Source organism: Nothobranchius furzeri, chromosome 4 (assembly GCF_043380555.1).
Source record: "Nothobranchius furzeri strain GRZ-AD chromosome 4, NfurGRZ-RIMD1, whole genome shotgun sequence".
Lineage (NCBI taxonomy): Eukaryota > Metazoa > Chordata > Actinopteri > Cyprinodontiformes > Nothobranchiidae > Nothobranchius > Nothobranchius furzeri.
The window spans coordinates 69,738,790-69,760,842 of NC_091744.1; the positions used below are offsets into that span (position 1 = coordinate 69,738,790).

At 41.3% G+C, this 22,053-nt stretch overlaps 1 protein-coding gene across 3 annotated transcripts; it reads left to right on the forward strand.

The window, feature by feature from the left end:
* Positions 1 to 2,618: 2,618 nt before the first annotated feature.
* Positions 2,619 to 11,805, forward strand: nr2f2 (nuclear receptor subfamily 2, group F, member 2). Of its 3 annotated transcripts, none has more exons than XM_070550681.1 (3): positions 2,619 to 3,052; positions 6,788 to 7,315; positions 9,039 to 11,805. In XM_070550681.1, exons 1-3 carry the CDS (start codon positions 3,013 to 3,015, stop codon positions 9,311 to 9,313), a joined length of 843 nt encoding a protein of 280 aa, XP_070406782.1. In that variant the 5' UTR covers positions 2,619 to 3,012; the 3' UTR covers positions 9,314 to 11,805. The 3 variants fall into 3 exon arrangements, with proteins under 3 accessions (XP_070406782.1, XP_070406781.1, XP_015820022.1); XM_070550680.1 differs by lacking the exon at positions 2,619 to 3,052 and adding an exon at positions 4,671 to 5,950 and having other exon boundaries at positions 6,770 to 7,315; XM_015964536.3 differs by lacking the exon at positions 2,619 to 3,052 and adding an exon at positions 4,674 to 5,950.
* Positions 11,806 to 22,053: the final 10,248 nt, after the last annotated feature.

A 22,053-nucleotide genomic window follows, 5' to 3' on the forward strand; every position in this document is an offset into this window, starting at 1 on the left:
AGTAAACCTTAACTTCTTTTCTAAAGAGGAAAAACAATCAAATGTTAGCATTAAACCGTGAAGCAGATGGAGTAAATAAAAAAAAAACACACACACAGTTGGATCCAAACTCTTTATTAGTACTAAATGAGATATTCATACAGAGTGATGTTGAATATACTTACATGGCCGTTTGCACATCATGGTAACACTCCCACCTCTGTGGAGAAAAGAAGGACTTTTACAAACATTTATACAACATAACACTAAAAGGTGAGGTTGGAAACATGTGGTAATAGATCTAAAGGTAATCTGAAGCTGAAATGAGCTTTTGTGTATGTTTGTGTATTTTCTTATGCATGCCTGACTGCTACCACTTTACACCTTGAGTTACAGTAACCCAATCTGCTGTCTGCAGCCCGGGGGGCCACATGTGAGCCGTGTCTGGCTTCGAACTGTCGCGACTTTCTCCTCTTGTGTCCTCCTCACAAACTCTTTCACACCTTCCACATAAAGAGAGTGTGAGGTGAGTGCCCCCCCCCCCCCCCCTTATTTTTGCTAAAAAGAAGAAAGGACAGTCTTGTCCAACTGCAGCGCCGCTCTGATGGCCACTGCAGTGCTCCGCTGGGAGACATGGGGGTCTGAGCTGCTGTTTGCCCAGTGATACTTCAGAAGTACTTTCAGTTGGGTGGTATGTGCGTGTGTGTGTGTGTGTGTGTGCGTGTGTGTGTGTGTGTGTGTGTGTGTGTGTGTGTGTGTGTGTGTGTGTGTGTGTGTGTGTGTGTGTGTGTGTGGTGGGGGGTACTTATCACACAATCCACCTCATCCAGACTTTTCCCAGAGTCCTTCAGAGTTAAACCATTGACCCTCTGACCATCGCCGCAGCCTGAAGTAACCGTCATGTCTCCGCGATCCACCCCATCTTTAGCTGCCAAAACAACACATCATTTACACCACTCATCTTTTCCCTCTGCCTTTTGGATCACTTGAAAAACCCACCAGCTATAACTCAAACAATAGGTGTCTGCAGATACATTAGGAGGATGCTGGCAGTCAGCCCTGGGAGTGATCATTGAGACAAATTGATCCCTATCTATTTAAATTGGCACTGTAATTGGTCATGGGCAAATGGAAATCAGTTATGTGTCTGTTGCAGTTTCAGATAGCGGCGCTTCCCTTGGGGCGACAGACAGAAAGTGAACTATGCTGCTGAATGAAACGTTTAAAATGTGGAGATCTCACATTTCATTATTTAACCCTGTGTGTTTCTTTACAGCCTGGAAGTTAAAACCAGCAAATTACCCCTGGTTTATTTACTTATTAAGACTTTTTTTATAATAGCATATTTTAAGTGGTTTAAGCATATAAATATGACATAAATAAGACAAGAAACGGTCCATTTCAGCTTTGTAAGAATCCAAATCATCATTTTTGTTTTCAAAAACATTCAGGATAAAGTGCTTATTTTTTACCTGATGAACACAATATTATAACAGAACTGTAAAACTGGTGAAGGCTTTTATCTGAGGTGTCCAACGCTTCTGTTTTAGGTTGTTTTGAAGCAAAAGGGTCCTGATTCCATATCAGATAATTCACTCAGACTCTTGAAGTTGATTAGCCTGGTTAACCTATGCTCCTGCGCGGGTCTGGAAGGGTTAATCGGACCGGTAACTTCGACACCCCCGGGTCAGTACCCCTCTATCTGCATGGAGGACTTGATGAAGGATAAGATTAAAATCAACTTTCCCCACCGATTTTCTTTCTTTTAGCATTGGCATTACATTTATTTTTATTTATATATAAGTTATTTCACTGATTTTTGAGCTAAATCGTGAAAAATAAACGTATTTATTATGTAAATTAGACAAATCCACAGCTTTAATCCTGTGATCACAAAAGAGATTTAACCATGATGATTTGAAGCTTTCATTTTTTTCCACGCGCGCAAATCTCAACTATTATCTGTCTCAGTATCGATTCATTTTCCTACAATCGTCCCAATCAGCACACACCTCCCTTCCCACGTCCTTTAGACGGTGTGCGTTTTTGTTTTCCCAACAATAATAAAGTGATTTAGTCCTTTTTCCCTGCCGGAGCGTGGAAACAAAAATCGTTAGGGACCCAGCTATTTGCGTGTGATCAGTAAATATTTAGTGCAGGCGGCATCCTCAGTCTCAGCCTAATCGATACTGGTCCCGTTGGGCAGCGCTATTGTTGTGCGCGCGCTGGCTTGTTGAACGTGTAATACTTTTTTTCCTGCTTGAAGGCAGAACATAGGGGAGGAAACTTTGAGGAAAGGGAATAAAAACAACTGCAGCAGATGGATGATGATTCAATGAGTTTGTGTGGAAAATATTGTGTTGAATTATTGTTTTTCTTCACGATGTTCACTATAAAATTGTCCAAAGATTATTGTAAAAATGTAAATAAATTTTGCAGCATTAATAATAATAATAATAATAATAATAATAATAATAATAATAATAATAATAATAATAATAATAATGATAATGATAATTGTAAGCCATCGCTCCAAATTTCTTTCCTTTTTTTAAAGCACATTGTTGCCTCCTCGCCCCACTTAGACAGGTGTCTGTTCTGCTGCACCCCCCGCCTCCTCTCTACCTCCCTCTTTCCCTCCCTCCCTCTCTTTCTCCTCAATAGCCCACACGAAAGCAAAGCAGCGGCGTATGGCGCGCTTTGGCCACATTTTACTGTAGGAGAGGGGGGAGAGGCGCACAGGGAGCTCCGCTGCTTGTCGCTTCCAGAAGGCAGAGCCGAATGCTGCAGCCTCCGATCCTGCACGCTCGGGACCGACACGTCAACTTTTGACGTCCTCCTTTTCCAGTTTCTCGCTCAACAACACATGAACAGGTTTCCGCTTTTGGCGCTCCAAAAGTTTGCGTATCAGACACCGCAGTTTTACAAATAAACAGCGCGCTTCTCGTGCAGGAGTGGAAGCTTTTGCAACTTTCAGTCTGAAAAACTGAAGACTAAATTTGATTCTGAATAAGAGAGAGAGAGGGAGAGAAGATGCACCCCGCGTCGGACCAGTCAGCAGCGTATGCATTTGGTAGGTGTGTGAGAATACAGCCTCCTGCCTCTCTTTCACTATCAAATAACTTTATGAATGAAACGACTCGGGCTTGTTGTGATCAGCGTACAAAATTAACAACCGGATAAAATCAGCGCGGAATGGTGATTGTTCATGTGCTCCGTGCGTAATTTGCGCACGGTATGGTACTGAATGTTATTTTATTAGAATAAAAACGCATTTTTTCTTAGCAGAAACTGATTTTAAGTGTCTAAAATACACATATGGTTTAATTAAATGATAAAATGGTGACACAGAATAGAAATACTCACATTTTAAAGCAGACCAGGATCCGCGTAAAGTCCGCGGTCGGTAGAATTTCCACCTTTTCGGAGTCTGTGAAGAAAAGCGACACGTTTATATGAGGGGGAAAAACAATTAAACTCAGATTAGTATGAGATCTGATCTAAATATACCACCGATTACACCGAATGAAAGTGTTAATATATATATATTTAAATGAAAGAATAAATCCAGATTGTGCAGATTTCAGCGCTTTTATCGCGTCCGAGAATTAAAGAGATGCGTCAGTTTAAAGTGGCGCTCGTTTGTTTGGTCGATGCGAGAGACGAGACTGAAGCTGGTTCTGTCTCAGATGACTCCTCTAAATTCAATCTTTATTTGAAGGGAAACATTCCTACGCTAGGGGGCAGCCATATACTGTAATACATCCGGAGACAATACTGCTGCTGCTGATGCTGATGATCTCTGTCGGCTCACACACTGACCTGGCTGCAGGTTAGGCTCTGAAGTTTCACCTGCAGCTCAGCTTAGATATCCTGCAGCTACATAGTCAAGCGAAAGTGCGTTTATCGTGTTTAAAAGTCTGAAAATTACCACACATTTTAAATTTGGCCTTAGCATCAATAATATCTCAATAATAATCCTTAGAAATTGTGTATTTCCATTTTTTTACTTTGATTTTATTGTTTTTAAGCTTTAAATCTGAAGTGAACCTGTTTTTGATCAACTGTCTCAATAAGTTAATCGCTGTACAGGTTTTTAACCATGCAAATGGCAGAAGTAGAAGTGACCTTTTGACCTGCTGGATTAAGTCTGCGCTTGCAACATATTAGAGCTTAAATGAAATAAAATAATAATAAATGCAGATCAGATCACGAGTTTGTTGCTATAGACTCATATTAAAATAACATTAGCAACCTCATATAGTATGGCTTTATCGTGTGTTTGTGTGTGAGTGCATGTGTTGGTTCGGTTTGATTTTGCATTCAGTATGACAATAATCGCCCATCTTGTGCGCACCCTTCCTAGATTTGCAAACCGGATACATCATGGCGCGATATGAGGAAATATAATTTCTTTTCGTAAAAATGTGAGTTGCATCTCAGTCTGGGAGACTTCTTTTAGTGATTCCCCCTCCCCCGGTTTGAAAACGTCTCTTTTTAGGACCAAGCGGCCCTCTCGACCTCCGTGCTGGCTCTGGCAAGGTACCAAGTAGCACAAGTGCCGACTAGCCAATAGGGTTCAGGGGGAGGTCCCTGAGCTCTGACCAGTCAAACACACTCTCCTTCCTTATATGGCAGCTCATCTCCATGGTAACGTGTGCTAAGTTGCAGCAGTCGTGTCAAAGTTCACTATATAGAGAGCTCAGTGAGCTGATCAGAGAGAAAGCATTCTGCCAGCCCGGCTCCTACCAATCGCAAATCACTTCCTAACCTCCGCCTTTTTAACATATTTGATCACTTTGATTCTTTTCTCCTCTTTCCGATTATTTTTCGGCGCACAGAGGAGGTTGCTGGGTTGTGATCTTTGCATTTTATTTTGTTTTGTTTGTCGCTGTTTTCCTGGAGGGGGAGACTTGTCTTCATATTCAAAATCTCTCCAGAAACATTGGCTTCATCTGCGCGCTTGGCTGGCGCAACCTCACTAGGAGAAAAGGGAAGAAGAGGCATTTTTTCTTCCTCTTTTTTTTTTTTTTTTTTTTTTTTTTTTTTTGCTTCTTCTCCCCAACCAGTTTTCTCCAAGACTTGTGCTGGAACTTGATAGTAGCTGCTCACCAATTGTTTCATGCTGCTGCTGCTGCGGGAGTGGTCTCCTCAGCCGGCTCCATCCGTCCCTGATCGGTCCATGCTGCCTCGGTCGAGTTTTCTGAAACCTCCATCCTACCTTTCCCCATTGATGGGCATGCTGGATGGCTGGCTGTAAGCGCCCCTGGACTTGGCCTTTAAGCGCAAGGCAGCCGCTCAGCTCGCCGTCGCATCACTTCTGAAAACGTGTGCCTCCCAGCGTCTCCAACAGCAATAACCCGAGAGTTTTCGGGGAGATTCCGGGTGGATTCATCGTCGGCTGCGTTTGACATTCTCCGTGTCCGCCTGTTAGTCCCAGTTTGCCGCGTTTCCTTAAGACATCCTCCACCGCGACACCAAAACGGCAGACAAAAAGTTTCTTTCCGTTGACTGATAGATATGGCAATGGTAGCGTGGAGAGGCTCCCAGGACGATGTGGCTGACACCCAAGGCGCCCTTTCCTCGCAAACACAAGGAGGACTATCCCTTCCCACCCCTCAACCAGGCCAGTTGAACCTGACAGCCTCTCAGATCGCCCCTCCGACCCCTCAGACCCCGGTCCAGGGACCCCCGAACAACACGCAGTCCACGCCGACGAACCAGACGACGCAGCAGTCGGAGAAACAACCGCAGCACATCGAGTGCGTGGTGTGCGGGGACAAATCCAGCGGCAAACACTATGGCCAGTTCACCTGCGAGGGGTGCAAAAGCTTCTTCAAGCGGAGCGTACGACGGAACCTCACTTACACATGCCGTGCCAACAGGAATTGTCCAATCGACCAGCACCACCGCAATCAGTGTCAGTACTGCCGCCTCAAAAAATGCCTTAAGGTCGGCATGAGACGGGAAGGTATTGGGACTTTTTGTTTTTCTGATTTAAATGTGTGTGTTTGTGCGTTTTATCGGGCTTCCAGACACGATCGTGTCGCCCCCGTGTAGCCTGCTCTCCTTCAAGGGTGTGCGGCAGGGACATGCAATGGAGCCGCCGTGTGTGTGTGCGTTGTCTGTGTGTGTATGTGTGTGTAGTGGTCGAGACGGGTCTATTGTATCCAAACACATATCTCCGTATAAAAACCTCAAACCATTACCGAGATCAAATGTAAGATCCACGCACAGAAACGCATCCGATTCGCGCATATTGTCGTCTCCTGCGCTATTATGGCGAATTAAAGGGATTGCGTGAGACTGGCTACATCTAAAGCTGGGTATTAGCATGCTTTGTGCTTATAAAGCTGTGCGCAAAATCCGTTATTTTAAGAACAGGAAGTCATTAGATTACTGTGTCGAACCCAACCGTGCATGGTGTTTTTAGCAAAAAGCAGATGAAAGTAGATTAAGGGTTAAACATGCAAGGTCTGTTTTGCCCTCTTTGTGTTTCTCCACTACCCGGCTAATGTTTCAGAATAACGTCAATTTAAGTGCAAATCCTGCGCTCTATGTGCGTAAAAATAGCTTATTTTAGGTTTCATAGCGTGTTTTGTTTTGCTAAATCTCCTTTTATTATTATTAGAATTAAGAAGGCGCGTTTTAAAAACAACCAAAGGCGTGTTCTGATCCAAACACTGAACTTGTCCTGTTTTATAGTAAATATCTGACTGTGCTTGTGCAAAAAGGTGTAAAACCTGATCGTTGTGCAAAATTTGTAGAATTCAGGCTTCAATATCTGTAGTTTCTCTTTTTACTGCAGCCGTGCAAAGGGGACGGGTGCCACCCACACAGCCACACCACGGTCAGTTCGCCTTGACAAATGGAGACCCACTCCACTGCCATTCCTACTTATCCGGATATATCTCTCTTCTGTTGAGAGCGGAGCCTTACCCGACGTCCCGCTATGGCAGCCAGTGCATGCAGCCCAACAACATTATGGGCATCGAGAACATTTGTGAACTTGCTGCCAGGATGCTCTTCAGCGCCGTGGAGTGGGCCAGGAATATTCCCTTCTTCCCGGACCTGCAGATCACAGACCAGGTGGCTCTGCTGAGGTTGACGTGGAGTGAGTTATTCGTCCTCAACGCAGCGCAGTGTTCCATGCCCCTGCACGTGGCTCCTCTCCTGGCGGCTGCTGGCCTCCATGCGTCCCCCATGTCCGCGGACAGAGTGGTGGCCTTTATGGACCACATTAGGATCTTCCAGGAACAAGTGGAAAAGCTGAAAGCTTTGCACGTTGACTCTGCTGAATATAGCTGCTTAAAGGCCATTGTGCTCTTCACCACAGGTAAGACAACTGACTTGGCACTCAGGTTCAGATAATGTCTGAAAACTCCATTAAATATTAATGTGCACTGACATGAAATGCCTCATTTGGGGTGCAAAATGTATCAAAATACTTTAAAACTCTACTCGTTAAACACTCAGAAGGATGCAGGCAAAACTATAAACAAGTTCTGATTGCAAAAGTCAACTTCACTTGCCGAAATCATAGGAATTGTCTTACATTTCAGATATCCCGCTCAAGATTTTGTTTCCTTCTGTACTTCACATTTATTTTATATTCCAAGCCATTTATCACTGGGCTTAAAACCCCACGTCTTGTTTGTAGGAAATGACAGATATAAATGATGTCAGGCTCTGGGGGAGAGGAGGGGGGCAGAGGGAGGGGATGGAGGGGTGCAGAGAGGAAGGGAGGGAAGAAAAAGAAAGAGAAAGACAAGCCTAATGTCCCATTTGGTGCTATAAGAGCAAACCGAAGGTTTCAAGCTCCCTTGTCATTTAAAGGTGGAGGTGATGGTGATGGGAAGGGAAGGGAGCAGACAAGTGAGACAAAAAAGCACGCAGAAGCCATGCGCGCGCTGTATTTGCAAATATGTCTTGCAGCGTTATGAGTTAGTGACAAGAAATGCCATTGGCTCATAATAATAATAATAAAATTATTATTATTATTATTATTATTATTATTATTATTATTATTATTATTATTATTATTATTATTATTATTATTATTATTATTATCATAGAAAACGTACCTGCCCCAGAACTAGGTCATGACCTGAACATCCCAGCTGGATAGTTGGACACATACCTGCAAGTTCTGAATTGTATTTATTTCACATGTAAATAAATCTAATTCCAGGTTATTATCAGGGTGTTGTTGGGCCACCTAGGCGGCTAATTTATCTGGTCCATACCTGAACCTCACACGTGTGTGCGTGCGTGCGTGCGTGTGTGTGTGTGTGTGTGTGTGTGTGTGTGTGTGTGTGTGTGTGTGTGTGTGTGTGTGTGTGTGTGTGTGTGTCACGCCTTTTGCTACTTTGGTGGTTTAGTTGTTGTCATGCATAAACTTTACAAACTCAAACCAAGGCGCGTACAAGTGTTTCTGGCACATTCTCAGCTGCCGCCCACATCGCTGCTGCGGCGCACATCTAGAATTTTTTGCGTTTCTGACGGTGTAGCATGACGGCAACTCCGTAGGCTATAAATGCCCCCCCCCCCCCTTTCTTCTTCTCCCTTTTTTTTCTCTCCTCTAAATCTCAGCTCACTAAAGGTCAGTAGGTCTCCCTGTCTCTCCCTCTCCCGCCCCCTCCAGTCCTCCTCGCTCTGCTTCCTCCGACACAGGAAGACAGGCCCTCTTCTTCTATTTTTCCCTGAGACACAGACATCAGCTACGAAGGTGGTTAATTATTTAGTTGACTTTTAAATGGCTGCAACGAGAGAAATAAAAAAGGAGCTGGGAGAGTGCGATTAATGAGGGGGCTCTGGTTGTTTTTAATCAAATTCTAGTCAAATCAGCTGATTCTAGAATATAAAATAACACATTTTCCTGCTTTTTGTGTGTTAATCGCACTATTTGTGTTGTTTTAAATGAGGCTTTTTTAATGTTTAGGCTATCAATTTTCACTGTTACATCACCTCAGTGGGAAAACACAAAAGCTACTGGTGAGAGGAACAGTTTATTAATGTTTATTTGCTCTCCCCCTCCTCCCCCTCCTCCCCCCTCTCAGATGCTTGTGGCCTGTCAGATGTGGCCCATGTGGAAAGTTTGCAGGAGAAGTCCCAGTGCGCCCTGGAGGAATATGTCCGGAGCCAGTATCCCAACCAGCCAACACGGTTTGGGAAGTTGTTACTCCGCTTGCCTTCCCTCCGCACAGTCTCTTCCTCGGTCATTGAACAGTTATTTTTCGTCCGATTGGTAGGTAAAACCCCAATTGAAACTCTCATCAGGGATATGTTGCTGTCGGGGAGCAGTTTTAACTGGCCTTACATGTCAATCCAGTAAAAGCAAGAAGGAGACAAACTAACAAAAGGTGGGGAGGGAGTGGGGGGGCTGCGAGACTACAATGATTATAGCTGCTTTTGTGGGAGGCATAAAAAAAAACCAACCGGCTGTTACACGGGGCTGGCTTTTATGAAGAAAGACATTGAGACTGTGAATCCCCCCACACACACACCATCACACACACTATGGGAAAGAAAAAGAAAAATTAAGACATTCACTGAACTTTCAAAACTCCCAGTGTTCATGCAGAGCAACCTGCTTCGATTCATTTTTTAATGAAAGAAGAAAATTGCAAAAAAATGGAGAAGTGGTTTTTGTTGATCCTTATAAGGAATTTTAAGTATTAAGTGCATTTAAAATGGAAAATTTGGGTATAAAAAGAAAAAAAAAGTGCAGAGAGGGGAAAAAATCCTGATTTTTTTTTCTCAATGACTTGTCCTGTGTCCATGTATAGCTGTGTTTTGTACTTTCTTTGTTCCTCCTTTCTGGTTCCAAACCGGCCTATGTGGTTTCTGTAGTACAGGTGGTGTTCTTTTGTAAGGCGAGGATTTATTTTGAAATGGTGAAATGATGTAAAATATAAAATAAAACCAATAGTTCTAAAAAAAAAGAATTAAAACCACAGCAATAGGAGAATTTAGGCTTATGATCTAGGCTTAATGCTGCAAGCGCACTTATCAACCATCTGGGGGGGAAACGAGATGTTTCTGGACTTTTTGTTTAACTTAATGACCCCACGGAAACGTGTTTTTCATTTTTGTCATTGCAAATTTTCAGGATTCAGTTGGACCTTTTACTAAAACAAGATTAGCTCAACCAACATTTTCTCTTTTTACCTGATTAATTGATACTTTTTATGATTCATGGAATATAAATATGCTCTTCTCAAATTGGATTTCAAAAAATTATTTTATCATAAATTTTCAAATTTTAAACAAAAACTACAGCTAAAGATTTAGGAAAATGGATGAAATGTTTCTTAATTTGTATTTATTTGTTTTGGGGTGCTTGTAAACATCATCATTTTTACAGGATTTGAATAATTTGGCCAATAAAGGATTTCTGTTCACGCCATCCGCCTGTAAAACGTCTGGCACTCATTCTCAAATTGGATTCTATTTAAAAAGCAGAAAATTTTTTAGAGCAGGTGTGATAAAAAAAATACAAATAAATGTTGCTCTTAATGCATTCTGCAATAAAGAGCATTCTCTAAAAACTTTCAGAGGTCAGGGGTCATCCATTTCTTTGAAGTCTAGCCAGAGTAGTGTTTAATCGCAGTATTATTACAGCGTCCCTGAAATGTCACCCTTTATTCACTTCAAGCATTAAGTGCCTGACAAGCATGATGTGATATCTTATCAAAACGTTGTTAGAGTAGACCTGCAGCATATTTTTTTTTATCATTTTTTATTTTTGGGGGGTGGGGGTGGGGGGTGCACAATTAGACTTTCAGCATACTTCACTTGAAAACACTGATTTAGAGGCAGTATTCTTGTAAATATAGGTCAGTTCATTCAACAAGTTTTTTTTCTTTATACAAAGTATATGTGATTAAGAAAAAATCTGTGGTTGCCATTTTTTTCTCGGTAATACAACGTCTTCAGAATTGAGTGGCAGACTTAGCTAGTAGCACTGAAAGTTCTGTTTTTAATGTATATACATATTACTACAAAATGTTTTTCTTTTTCATGTATATTTAGACTGTGAATGCATGGCCACAGGTCGCTAACCTATTTTACCTTTGATATATAAATGTAAATGTTTTCTCTCTTCCTCTCCTTTTATTTTATTTTTGACTGTATAGATATAATCTGTGCATTCAGTACACGCTAGCCCTTGTATTTATGAAACAGACAAAAAAAATGAAAAAAAAACCTAAACTACGTCCATTATTATTATTATTATTATTATTATTATTATTATTATTATTAGGCTGCAGAATTAAACAGGGTGAGCAGGCATATGGAGAAAGAAAAAGGAGCTGATGTTTAGTGTTACTGCTCCTTTTTTGACAGGTTCCGTGATGTGTGTGTGTGTGTGTGTGCGTGTGTGAGCGTGCGTGCGTGTGAATGTGTGCGTGTATTTGGAAGCTGCATTTTGTCCTTGTTTTGGGGCTTTTCTTCAACACACACAAAAACACCATGTTGTGGTTGAATCGAAGGAGGACTGAACACTGATCTTTGGCTGCTCGCGGCCACGTGTGGACCAGAGAATGATAAATGATTGTAATTATGAACAGTTTAAACTGACCCACGTTTTTATATAAATATATAAAAATATATGACTGCAGGGTATTGATAACGTATAGATACTTTTTTTATGATCATCATTTTATTATTATTATTATTAATTGCAAGTGATATATGTGAGTGTGCGTGAAAGTTTATAGTTGAACACAATTCTTGTTTGTTTGTGTTAGCTTATTGTAAACAAGCATTCTGCTGTAAATTTGTTCTTGGTATTAAATTATAATTTATGAATTTGAAAAAAAATCAGCTTTGTTTGCATTTGTTTGTTTGAAAAACACCTCCTCTTTGTGTGTGTGTGTGTGTGTGTGTGTGTGTGTGTGTGTGTGTGTGTGTGTGTGTGTGTGTGTGTGTGTGTGTGTGTATGTGTGTGTGTGTGTGTGTGAGAGAGAGAGAGAGAGAGAGAGAGAGAAGAGAGAGAGAGAGAGAGAGAGAGAGAGAGAGAGAGAGAGAGAGAGAGAGAGAGAGAGAGAGAGAGAGAGGAGAGAGAGAGAGAGAGAGAGAGAGAGAGAGAGAGAGGTGGGGGGAACTGGAGTCAATTTGGTGTAGCAGGATGTTGTCCTTCGCCCCTTGAAAGTGATTAATGAATCACAAAATAATTAATCAATCAGGCAACAGGCCGCTCAGCGCCGCTGCTTCTTTGCGTTCGAGTTTTCCTAAAAATATGTATCCACCTTCCCTTTATTTTTTGTTAATATTATTATTAATTTGTAGATATTTCATCCAGAAAAGTGTCAGGACTTCCACTGATCTGAACACGCCGGCTGGTCCGCCGCTATGAACACCTCACCTTAATATCCACATCAATATTAAAACGCTGAATTATACATTTGACATCGCATCAAAATAAGAAATAAAAGAAGTCACACTGAAAGGGTGAAATATAAAAAAGGAGGATCTCCATCCTCTCTGTTATTATAATCCACTTTTTATGATTATTTACGACTTCAGCTGGATCAAATATATTGTTTCATCTTCTCATTTAAATAACTATTGTTGTGTGTGTGTGTGTGTGTGTGTGTGTGTGTGTGTGTGTGTGTGTGTGTGTGTGTGTGTGTGTGTGTGTGTGTGTGTGTGTGTGTGTGTGGTATTATTTCACAGCCAAGCTCTGCTCGTGTAATAGGGATGCTGTAAACCTTTGGCCTATCAGTAATTATTAATATTGGCTTAGTTGGGAGTTGAATGAAGTTGAATTGGAGGTTTAATCAGGATTTGCAATGGAAGCCAAGTTTTAGCAGTTTCTGCTGCTGCTGCTGCCGCCGCTGCTGCTGCTGATGATGATGATGATGATGAGTGTGATTGAAAATATGTTGTTTTTGCTGCTGCTGATACAGAGAAACAAGCTGATTTTGAAGCTAAATCTTCAATTTGTTTCCCAAACACTCGAGCTAAATAACTGGGCCAGTTATAATAAAAGCAAACAGAAAACGCATTCGTTCACACTCACATCCTGTCGCAAGCTGACGCCGTACTGGCTGATTCCAGTTGACGGAGCGTGATTTACGCACCAAACTCCATCATTTGTACTTCTGCTCACTTATTAGGACCGCGCGCAAACCTAACGAGGTGTTACTCGCTGCCACGTCACTTTTATTTACGTCTGCGTGACGTGAGAACTTGTGACACACGAGCTGGTGTGTGTGTGTGTGTGCCCCGTAGAAAGAGAGAAAACCAAGACAATAGTAATAATTCCAAAAGCGAAAGACTCCATATGCGAGCGGGAAGTGGGGGGATGCTGCAATGGTTTACGCACCAAAGCTGAGAACTTATTTAGAGCTCACGGGCTAATAAGGAGGCTATTTGTTTAATAAGATAAGGAGATGGTTTGCAGCCTTTTTTCCTGGCACATGCATGGACTCGTGCACACCCGCACAGTTAAGCGACAGAATATAGGCATTATTTTCACCTTGGCACTATCACTCTGACAAATTAGCTCCTACAACAAGCGCTTTATTGCATATAATGCATAGTCTGAGGCACCACAGCTCATTTACAATAAATCCCATTAGTCAACCGCCTTGCAACTCGGGACACCTGCTCCTTATGTCAACGCGCAGGCACGAAAATTATTGGGCTATTATTTTTATTATTAGTAGTAGAAATGCAAGTAATGCTGCGAACGCGCCTCAAAGTGATGATAAATCACTGATCCGATCGTGTGCGTTTTATTCTTTATTTCTTTAATGATCCCTCGTTTTTAAATATATCCTTTCTTTGTGATCCGTCCTCCATTCCATCTCCTGCCATTAAAATAAACTACCTTTGCTTATGAGCCCCCCCCCCCCCTCTCTCTCTCTCTCTCTCTCTCTCTCTCTCTCTCTCTCTCTCTCTCTCTCTCTCTCTCTCTCTCTCTCTCTCTCTCTCTCTCTCTCTCTCTCTCTCTCTCTCTCTCTCTCTCTCTCTGGCTCTCTCTGGCTCTCTCTCACTCGCTCACTCTCGCTCTCATCCATGCTGCTCAGAAATGTAAGAAAATTGTGCCATCTACCCGCTAGCCCCGGAACTGTAGCTTCCAGGACCTCGGAGACCCTCCGTGCTGCACTTTTAACACCAATAGGATGAAAAAAGAGGCAAAGCCGGTGCACGAAAGCAGCTACCGGCTGCACTTAGGCTGTAACTTTATAATGTGTGTTTTTAAGCACCTGTCGTCCACTCTGTTTCGCACAGCGTGTGTCTGTGCGTGCGTGCGTGCGTGAGTGAGTGTGAAAGGAGGCAGTAGCTGCACGGCCTCGCATGGGCTCCTCTGCCTGGAGGGGAGTCAACTTTCACATGACCGCAGTAGGCAGGGATTTAGGGAAAATCCAGTCACCTCTTTAGGAAGTTTGTATTAAATTGTAATAACATCTGGGAATAAGGCTTGTTTGTTTATTGTGGAATTAAATGTGACCTAAAGTAACACATTTAATCATGGTGTTGTACGCATTTTCGTCCCCAGATGTTTAAGAATCCTCTTTGGATGCTGAAAAAGTAGAATTACTATATTTTGGGTCTTTTTTTTATTCACTGAGACCCGGGAGAGGGCTGCTCTTCGAAGTAAAAACACGAGATTATCGTTTTCCTTTTGTAAACTTCTCACTCAGAGGGACAACGTGGACAGAAGCACCCGGTGACATCGACAGCTCTTTGAAAAACAGAAAAACATCTAAGACGGAAAGATGGTAAAAGTACACCTTTACGCACTTTTACACACAACGTGCAGTCCTCTGCGCTGCTTTAGTAGAAGTGGGAAAACATTTCCAATAAGGAATCCTTTTAGAATAATTAGGATTAAAAGCAATTTCAAACCTTGCCTTTTTGCGCACTGTCCGTGCGTTTCCTTTACCACAAACCAAATGTACGGGATTTGTTAAGAGTGAAAAAGCTGTTCAGTGGAAGTCAGTAACCACGTTACCTGAAACAAAATACATAAATAATACGCGCGTAAATTAAAACACACATACACACGCGGGCGCGCGCGCGGACGCATAAAGAGCGAGAGAATAATCGAGGCGAGCTGTGATGATGTGAAGAGACCGCAAACACTCCTCATTCACCACCATCAGCCTTAATCCAAAACCCTGGCGCATTACTTCATCAGGACTCCTTCATAGGTTCCGATCGATCCGGACCTACATCTTGTATTGATCTTTTACTTGGGGGTGCATAGATACTTTATTAAGATCCCCATTAGGCGCGCCGTGGTGGTTGTCAGTATTCCAGGGGTCGCATTGTTCATCTTTAAGCTTGGTGTGATCACTTTTCCACGTTTAATGCTCATAAACACAAACACACACCATCAGCACGTCGATGTGTCACATCAGTCTGTGTGAAGTTTGGGTTGAAATGCCTGATTTATATCAAAAATCTGTAAGCGGATGACTAAATACGGGTGATTGTGTGTTGGTGGGCACTGGGCATGGAATAAAATGTTCGAGTAAAATGAGTTTAATCGATAATTAAACGGACAGATCAGAGAATATTCGGCTGCACCCGACGGTGATGATGTTTCCTCTTCTGCTCCCAGAGACGATTACGCACGTGTGTGTGTGTGTGTGTGTGTGTGTGTGTGTGTGTGTGTGTGTGTGTGTGTGTGTGTGTGTGTGTGTGTGTGTGTGTGTGTGTGTGTGTGTGTGTGTGTGTGTGTGTGTGTGTGTGTGTGTGTTACCAAAACTTCCGAAGCGCGTTTTGGCAGCGCTCTCTCGAACTGTGAAATAAATTTGGCGTAATTCTGCTTGCTGGTGGTAGACTGAAGGTGCGTTAACAATAAAAACTCACACCCTGCGCGCTATTTGTCGTTCTGTCTTCATCCTCCTTCCTCATCGTTGTCACCATAATCACTGCCATCATCATTTCCAAACACCCCACACACGCGCTCACAAATTCCCCAGGTGAAGAAAAGGGATGAAGAAAACGGAATTCTGTTTTTTATAACTTTTCGTCCATAAAGTTGTGTTTACATTTTTTCTAGCATATTGCAAATTAATTCCCTCCTCTGCATTGAACTCACTGAGCATCACACAGGGTTGCGACCAGGAGCACGTGAAGGCCTGGCATCCAGGCGCGCGTTTTACGCATTATTAGTTGATTTGACCCAAAGACTGTTTTTCTGACCCGTACATGAATAAATGTAAGGGAAATCTGGGGAATTTAGTTCCCCGCCACTTATTGCTTTTCAACCCAATAAACAGACAGAGCTTTGAGTTTTATTCTTGTCAAAAAGACGTAAACTTGTTTTGTCTTTGCCCTGGTTCCCATCGCTCCTAACGTTGTGTTTCTATGCTTCCCTTCTTTTTTTCTGTGCTGCAGCAGATGAGCAGATCGCAGCGGGGAAGCTGAAATCCGAAACAAATGTATACACCCTGTAAATGTGTAAACAGAACCCGACCGCGAACCTCAGGAGAAATTAATTTTTTTTTCTCTGATTTCTAAGGGGACCGTTTTCATATCCCTTAGTGACCTCCGCAGTGTTCCGGGAGCTCACTTTGGGAACCAGTGCAGCCGGACTGTGATCATTTTTGGTTACATTTGATTACAGAAGGAAAAAAATGACAGCAGTTTTCAAATTGCTGAGGCCCCCTCCCTCCCTCCCAGCCTGTTTGACCCCCCAGGTCCCGGGATCCGCTCCGGGACTCCCCGCACTGATGAACAGCCACAACACGTTGAACTGGTGGCCGCCAAAAGACAGCAGCATGCGGGCTGTTGTCAGAGCTGGCTGCGCGCACATAAACCGGTCAACCCTGGGAGAGGACAAATCTTCACGGAGGGTCTCTGCAGAGGGAGAGCGAGAGAGAGAGAGGAGGTGAAATATCTCCTGAGGCAGCGAGGTGGCGCTGTTCTGCACGTTTAATCTCCGAGGTTTCTGCCTGAGCACTTTTCCTTTTTAGAGCTACATTTTTTTGAATAAATAAATAAATAAATAAACATTATGTTATGAGACACTTGAATTAGAAATATAATAATTTATTGATCGTTTTGTAGAAAATCATGGCATCTTTTAAAGAAAAACTAAATCGTTTTTTTCTGCTTTTGTTAAAAACTGGAAAGTTTGTTTTGGGGGGGAAGGATGATCGATTATTCTAAAGTGTTTTGACACGAGACACATACATGTTTCAAACGATTTTCTTTGAAAGTTTTCTTTTTGTTTTAAATCCAATTTTTTTAATCAAGCTTCATTTCAATAGTTTCACTTTGCTCAGGCACATAAACGGTCTTATTAATCATAAAAATCATAAAATATAATGAAGCTATGTTATTAGTTTTGAATTTTATCTTATAATTTTTAAAATTCGACTTTAAGCATCAGTCAAGAGTGATGTTCTAACTACTGGGGTGGATTCCCTCCAAGGCCTGCCTGCGGACATCCGCCAAATAAAATAAACGAATACAGTATTTTCAAATAAATTTGTTTTAGATTAAAACTAAAAGCATTTACCTGACCTATTTTATTTAAGCTCACTTTTTATGCAACTTTTTTTCTCCTTTGCTGTTTAAACAGATCGATAAAGTTGATCAATTATTCGACTGTTTGTAATTGAAATGTATTAATTTTGTTCATCTTTAAAAACAGTAACAAAAGTTCGTGCAAACAGTTGACTTGTGCACAATAAAATGGAAACAACTGGGGTGTTGAAATAGGAAATTTATTGCAAAAGGTCAACTTTAAAATCCACATAAGATATACATCAGAAAAAAACACATTTTAGGGGTATTTTGTAGTTTATTCACGTATACAACCGATTCAGTACGACGCTAGAATCATTTCCAGCCACAAATATTAAATACAATCTACTTGGATAAGTATGATTTGAATTGAATGAAACGATTTCAGACGGAATCATGTTGTGGAATCAGAGATCAAACTCCTTGAAGCTTGTTTGTAAACATGTTGCTACATCGGGAATAATCCGACTTTTGTAAATATTAGAATAAAAATCCAATCTTCCGAACTCAGATTAAGTCAGCCTGGTTTTTATTTTCTCCTCTGCTCTCTCGGTTCCTTGTCATCGCTAGGGCTGGACTTTGGTGGACAATAATGCAGCAATTGTCGATGCTTTGTGACCCATAAAATTTGAGGGTGGCTATTCTGGCTTTGGTATGTAATTATGCAAAACACTTTGCATAAAGACTTGCCATCCGATCTAATGATAGAGTCTGCGGACTCATTTCCAGCGAGGGAGGCACCAGCGAGTCCTGCAGTCCAAGTAATGGTGGAATAAAATGATAAAATAATAGAAAAGCTTCAATCATCATCGAAAAAAATAAATAAAGTGGTACACATCAGAATATTGTTCGGGTATTTGTTGTAATGGTGTGGCTGTTTATGATGGAAATGCACTCAGCTCAGACCAGGAATAAAATCATTCTTATAAATCAAATCCAGTTATTGCTCAATAATTTAGTAGATTATCAGAAATTGTCGATTTTGAAAAAAAATGTTTGCATTGATTGAAAATAAATGATGACTTTTTTCTAAAATGGAAAAACTATTTTAAATGAAACACAAAAAAAAATCAAGAAAAAATCTATTCTTGACCTCAGATGTGCAGAAATTAGGCTAAAGCATAAATACAAAGTACGTTTATATCGATTTAATTATTCTTTTTTCTACATAAATAAAACATCAAATAAACAAGAGTGCCATGCATGTCTGCTTGTTGTTGTTTTGCCCGAGTTTCCCGGGATGTTTATTAAAATACCTCAGACCTGGCGCCTCGGAGGTGTGCAGTTTGCGGGATTTTCTGTGTGCGTGCACATAATAAACACTCGTGCTGCCTGACAGAGGTGTGAATCTGAGAGCTTTTCTACCAAATGAAGTGCCAGCAGAAAGAGAAATAAGGAGATCTGCAGCTGTCAGGGGTCAGCCAGGCAGAGATTGCTTCTGGAGATCTTTTGAAAAAAATCACACGTTTGAAGGCTTAGTGCTTCGCTGTCTTCGCATTTCAAGCTCAGATCAGTGGAATCAGAGAGGGAGAAAAAAGAGAACATGGGTTGGAGAATTCTGATGTTGGGATGGACACGGGAAGAGTGCTTCTTCTTCTCTCCTTTTTTATTTTTGGGAAGTCTTTTTACCTGATCCTTTGGGGGGGGGGGGGGTGTCTATTTTGTTCAAGCAAAACAACAGCGTCTCTAACGTGCAAAAAAAATTGGTGTAAAAACACTGCTGCACTCGCCTCTAATTTGCAGCGCGCGTCGACATCGACAGAAAGAAAACAACTCTGAACTCTGACGTTTCTCAGTTTCTCACTGAGAAGCTTCAGAGTCAAAAAGCAGCTCGTTTTCCCTCCATCAAAACGATTTTTGGCTCCGCTTAGGCAAATAAATGCACTCTTCATCATGCATTATTTTCAACACTCATCACACTTAACATCTTGTTGCAGTTTTGATCATTTCAGGACGTTTTTAGTCTCTCGGGTTGAGAAGAGGATCACTTCATGGTATGTTTGTAGGATTTTGGCAGAATCATCAAACGTTACACATTTTTGTTTTTGCTTTCCTGCAAAATATCAGATGATTTCAGGAGGCTGCATGATCAGAAAAGAAGACGAGGAAATAAGGGTAAGTCATGAAGAAGGTGCTGGAGATCTGAATCCCCCTTTTAAAATGATTATTATGAATGGCAATGTGATGAAATAAAGCTATAATGCAACTGCTAGAGAAGTTAAAATGTTGGAGTTTTTCTTGCAAATATAATTAATGTTGAAATAAAACCTGAAAGAGTGTAAAAGAGTTGTTTTGAATTGTAAAATAAAATATACATTGTTCTTTGACTTCTGCACTGCTTCTTGTATTTTCTTTAAGATCATCTCATGCACGTAAACATGCAATGAGCTGCAAATGCAGGTGAATAAATGAAAAACAATCAGCCAATCACCATCAAGGATTAAAACAGGAAATTATGACCGGAAATTAACATAAAATCGTATTTATAAAAAAAACCTTGATATATCTGTTATGTGAAACATTGTTTTCCATTTAAATAATTTGACAAAGTCTTCAGACAGACTCTTTCCTATAAATAATAATAAACTTTAATTAATCATCCCGTCTGACAGCAAACTTGACAACTTTGATACACGCATCCAGCAGAAACACAACCTTTCATCATAACATAAAAGACAACAGCTGACACTTTTATTCGAACAAAATCACTCAGGTTTCCGTAGATTGTTAACACATTTTTTATTGATAGAACCCGTTTAAAGATGACACAATAAAAAAAGAGAAAAGGAGCAAAGTTCAAACATCATGATTGATTATTTGATTTCTTCAGAAAACACACAAAAAAACTTGTCATGGTAAAATGCTTTTACTTTGAAATTTATAAACCTATAATCACACGTGACTTGTGGAGAAACATCTTAACATGAACTCCTTACTGTTTTTTTATTCCCTCTCCTTGTGAGGAAGGATAAATATGCAAATCCCATCAGATTTATAACACTCAGCGCCTTTGAGTCGCTCATGTGCTTCCACTGTGGTGTGTTATTATTTTCAAGGGTTCTCAGCAGGACATAAAGAGATCATAAGTTATTCTTCCACCTGACTAAAATATTTCCCCCCACCCTCTCGGTAAAAGTGATAATGACGTGATTTATTATCATCAGAGTGGATGACAGCCAGCTTATTGCTTTGGATGGAGCTCAGTGCCATGCTGCATATGGAACTTAATATAAATATAAATTGACAGGCGGTGCTTTAGATAGAGTAAAGATTCTTTTATGTGACAGCCCCGTGGGCTCATTAAGTCCTCCATAAAACGGGTGATACAAACATTTTCACTCAAACGAGTACAAAAAAAGGGAAAAATACACGTCCTTCATTCAACTAAAGCTGGAATTTGGACTCTAAAAGTTTCCTTTTGGGAAAAAATTCAAACATCTATGAATAAACATCCATTGAAAGCAAGTTTCTCTATGTTGCTACCTTCTAACATTTCCCTGCTTTATCTTGAATTCTCTGCATTTGGGACCCACGGAGACCTCCGATGGGCCTGGTGTTAAAGAGCTCTGATCTGGGCCATGACAGCTTAGTCCAATCAGCCTGCTCAACATGCTGGTTTGACTGCCACTTTCAATTTTCACATGACCCCGTGGTCCTAGAATGGGGGATAAGTGGCAGAAAGTAGGACTGAAAGCTCATATTATCGCTGTGACAGCTTCACTCATCTGAAAGTAATGCAAAACGCAGTTCATATTTACGCTCTGACCTTCTGCCCGGAGGGGGAATCTACAGTATGTACATGAAGGTGCTGAGAGACGAAGGCCAGACTGGTGGATTCTTGCTGCAAAACTGGTCAAAATTTCAATCTAATGTGCAGAGGACAGAAACACATTTCAGTAAAGACAAGAACAAAACTCTTCTTTAAAGAAAAATGGTTAAAAACACAAGTCTTTGTTATGCAGAGGTGCTGCAGAGACGCTTTATCAGAGCTGTATTTATGCTCATGTAGGTCATAAAGGAAGAGCGCTATCAGTGCTGGTGGATGTGGTCATTATCAGACATGGTGCTAGACGGGAGGGAGGGGTTCATTGTTCGCTGTGTGTGCTGGCTGCCCACTGACTGAATAAGGTGTGTTCATTGTTCATTCTCTCTGCGGTTACAACCACAGGCTCCAGTGTTGTGCTTCACTACCACATGCCATGTAATATTGTGACTATAATGCATGATGATTTGTTTAATCCAAAAAAAGGTGGGAGCAAATGAGATGAGCCGGAATCACCTCCCACCACGAGAACGTTCATAATATTTTGTCATCTACCAAAAAAAAAAAAAAGGGCTGCAGTGGTGTTTTGCTCGGAAATGTTCCCTCATCAAATGTATTTAAAAACAAAAGTGGTTTAGCTTTTGGCATGCCAGTGTTGTGTTTTCATATGTTTCCTTTGTGCATTCGTCATAACTCCTGCAGCAAACGTGTGCGGCAAAGCTGTTAAGGTTGTTGTAGTTTGTGTATAATCCTCACTTCTTGTCCCCTGCCTGCCCTCCTAATCCCTTGGCATGTGTTGGTGACATCACAAGGCT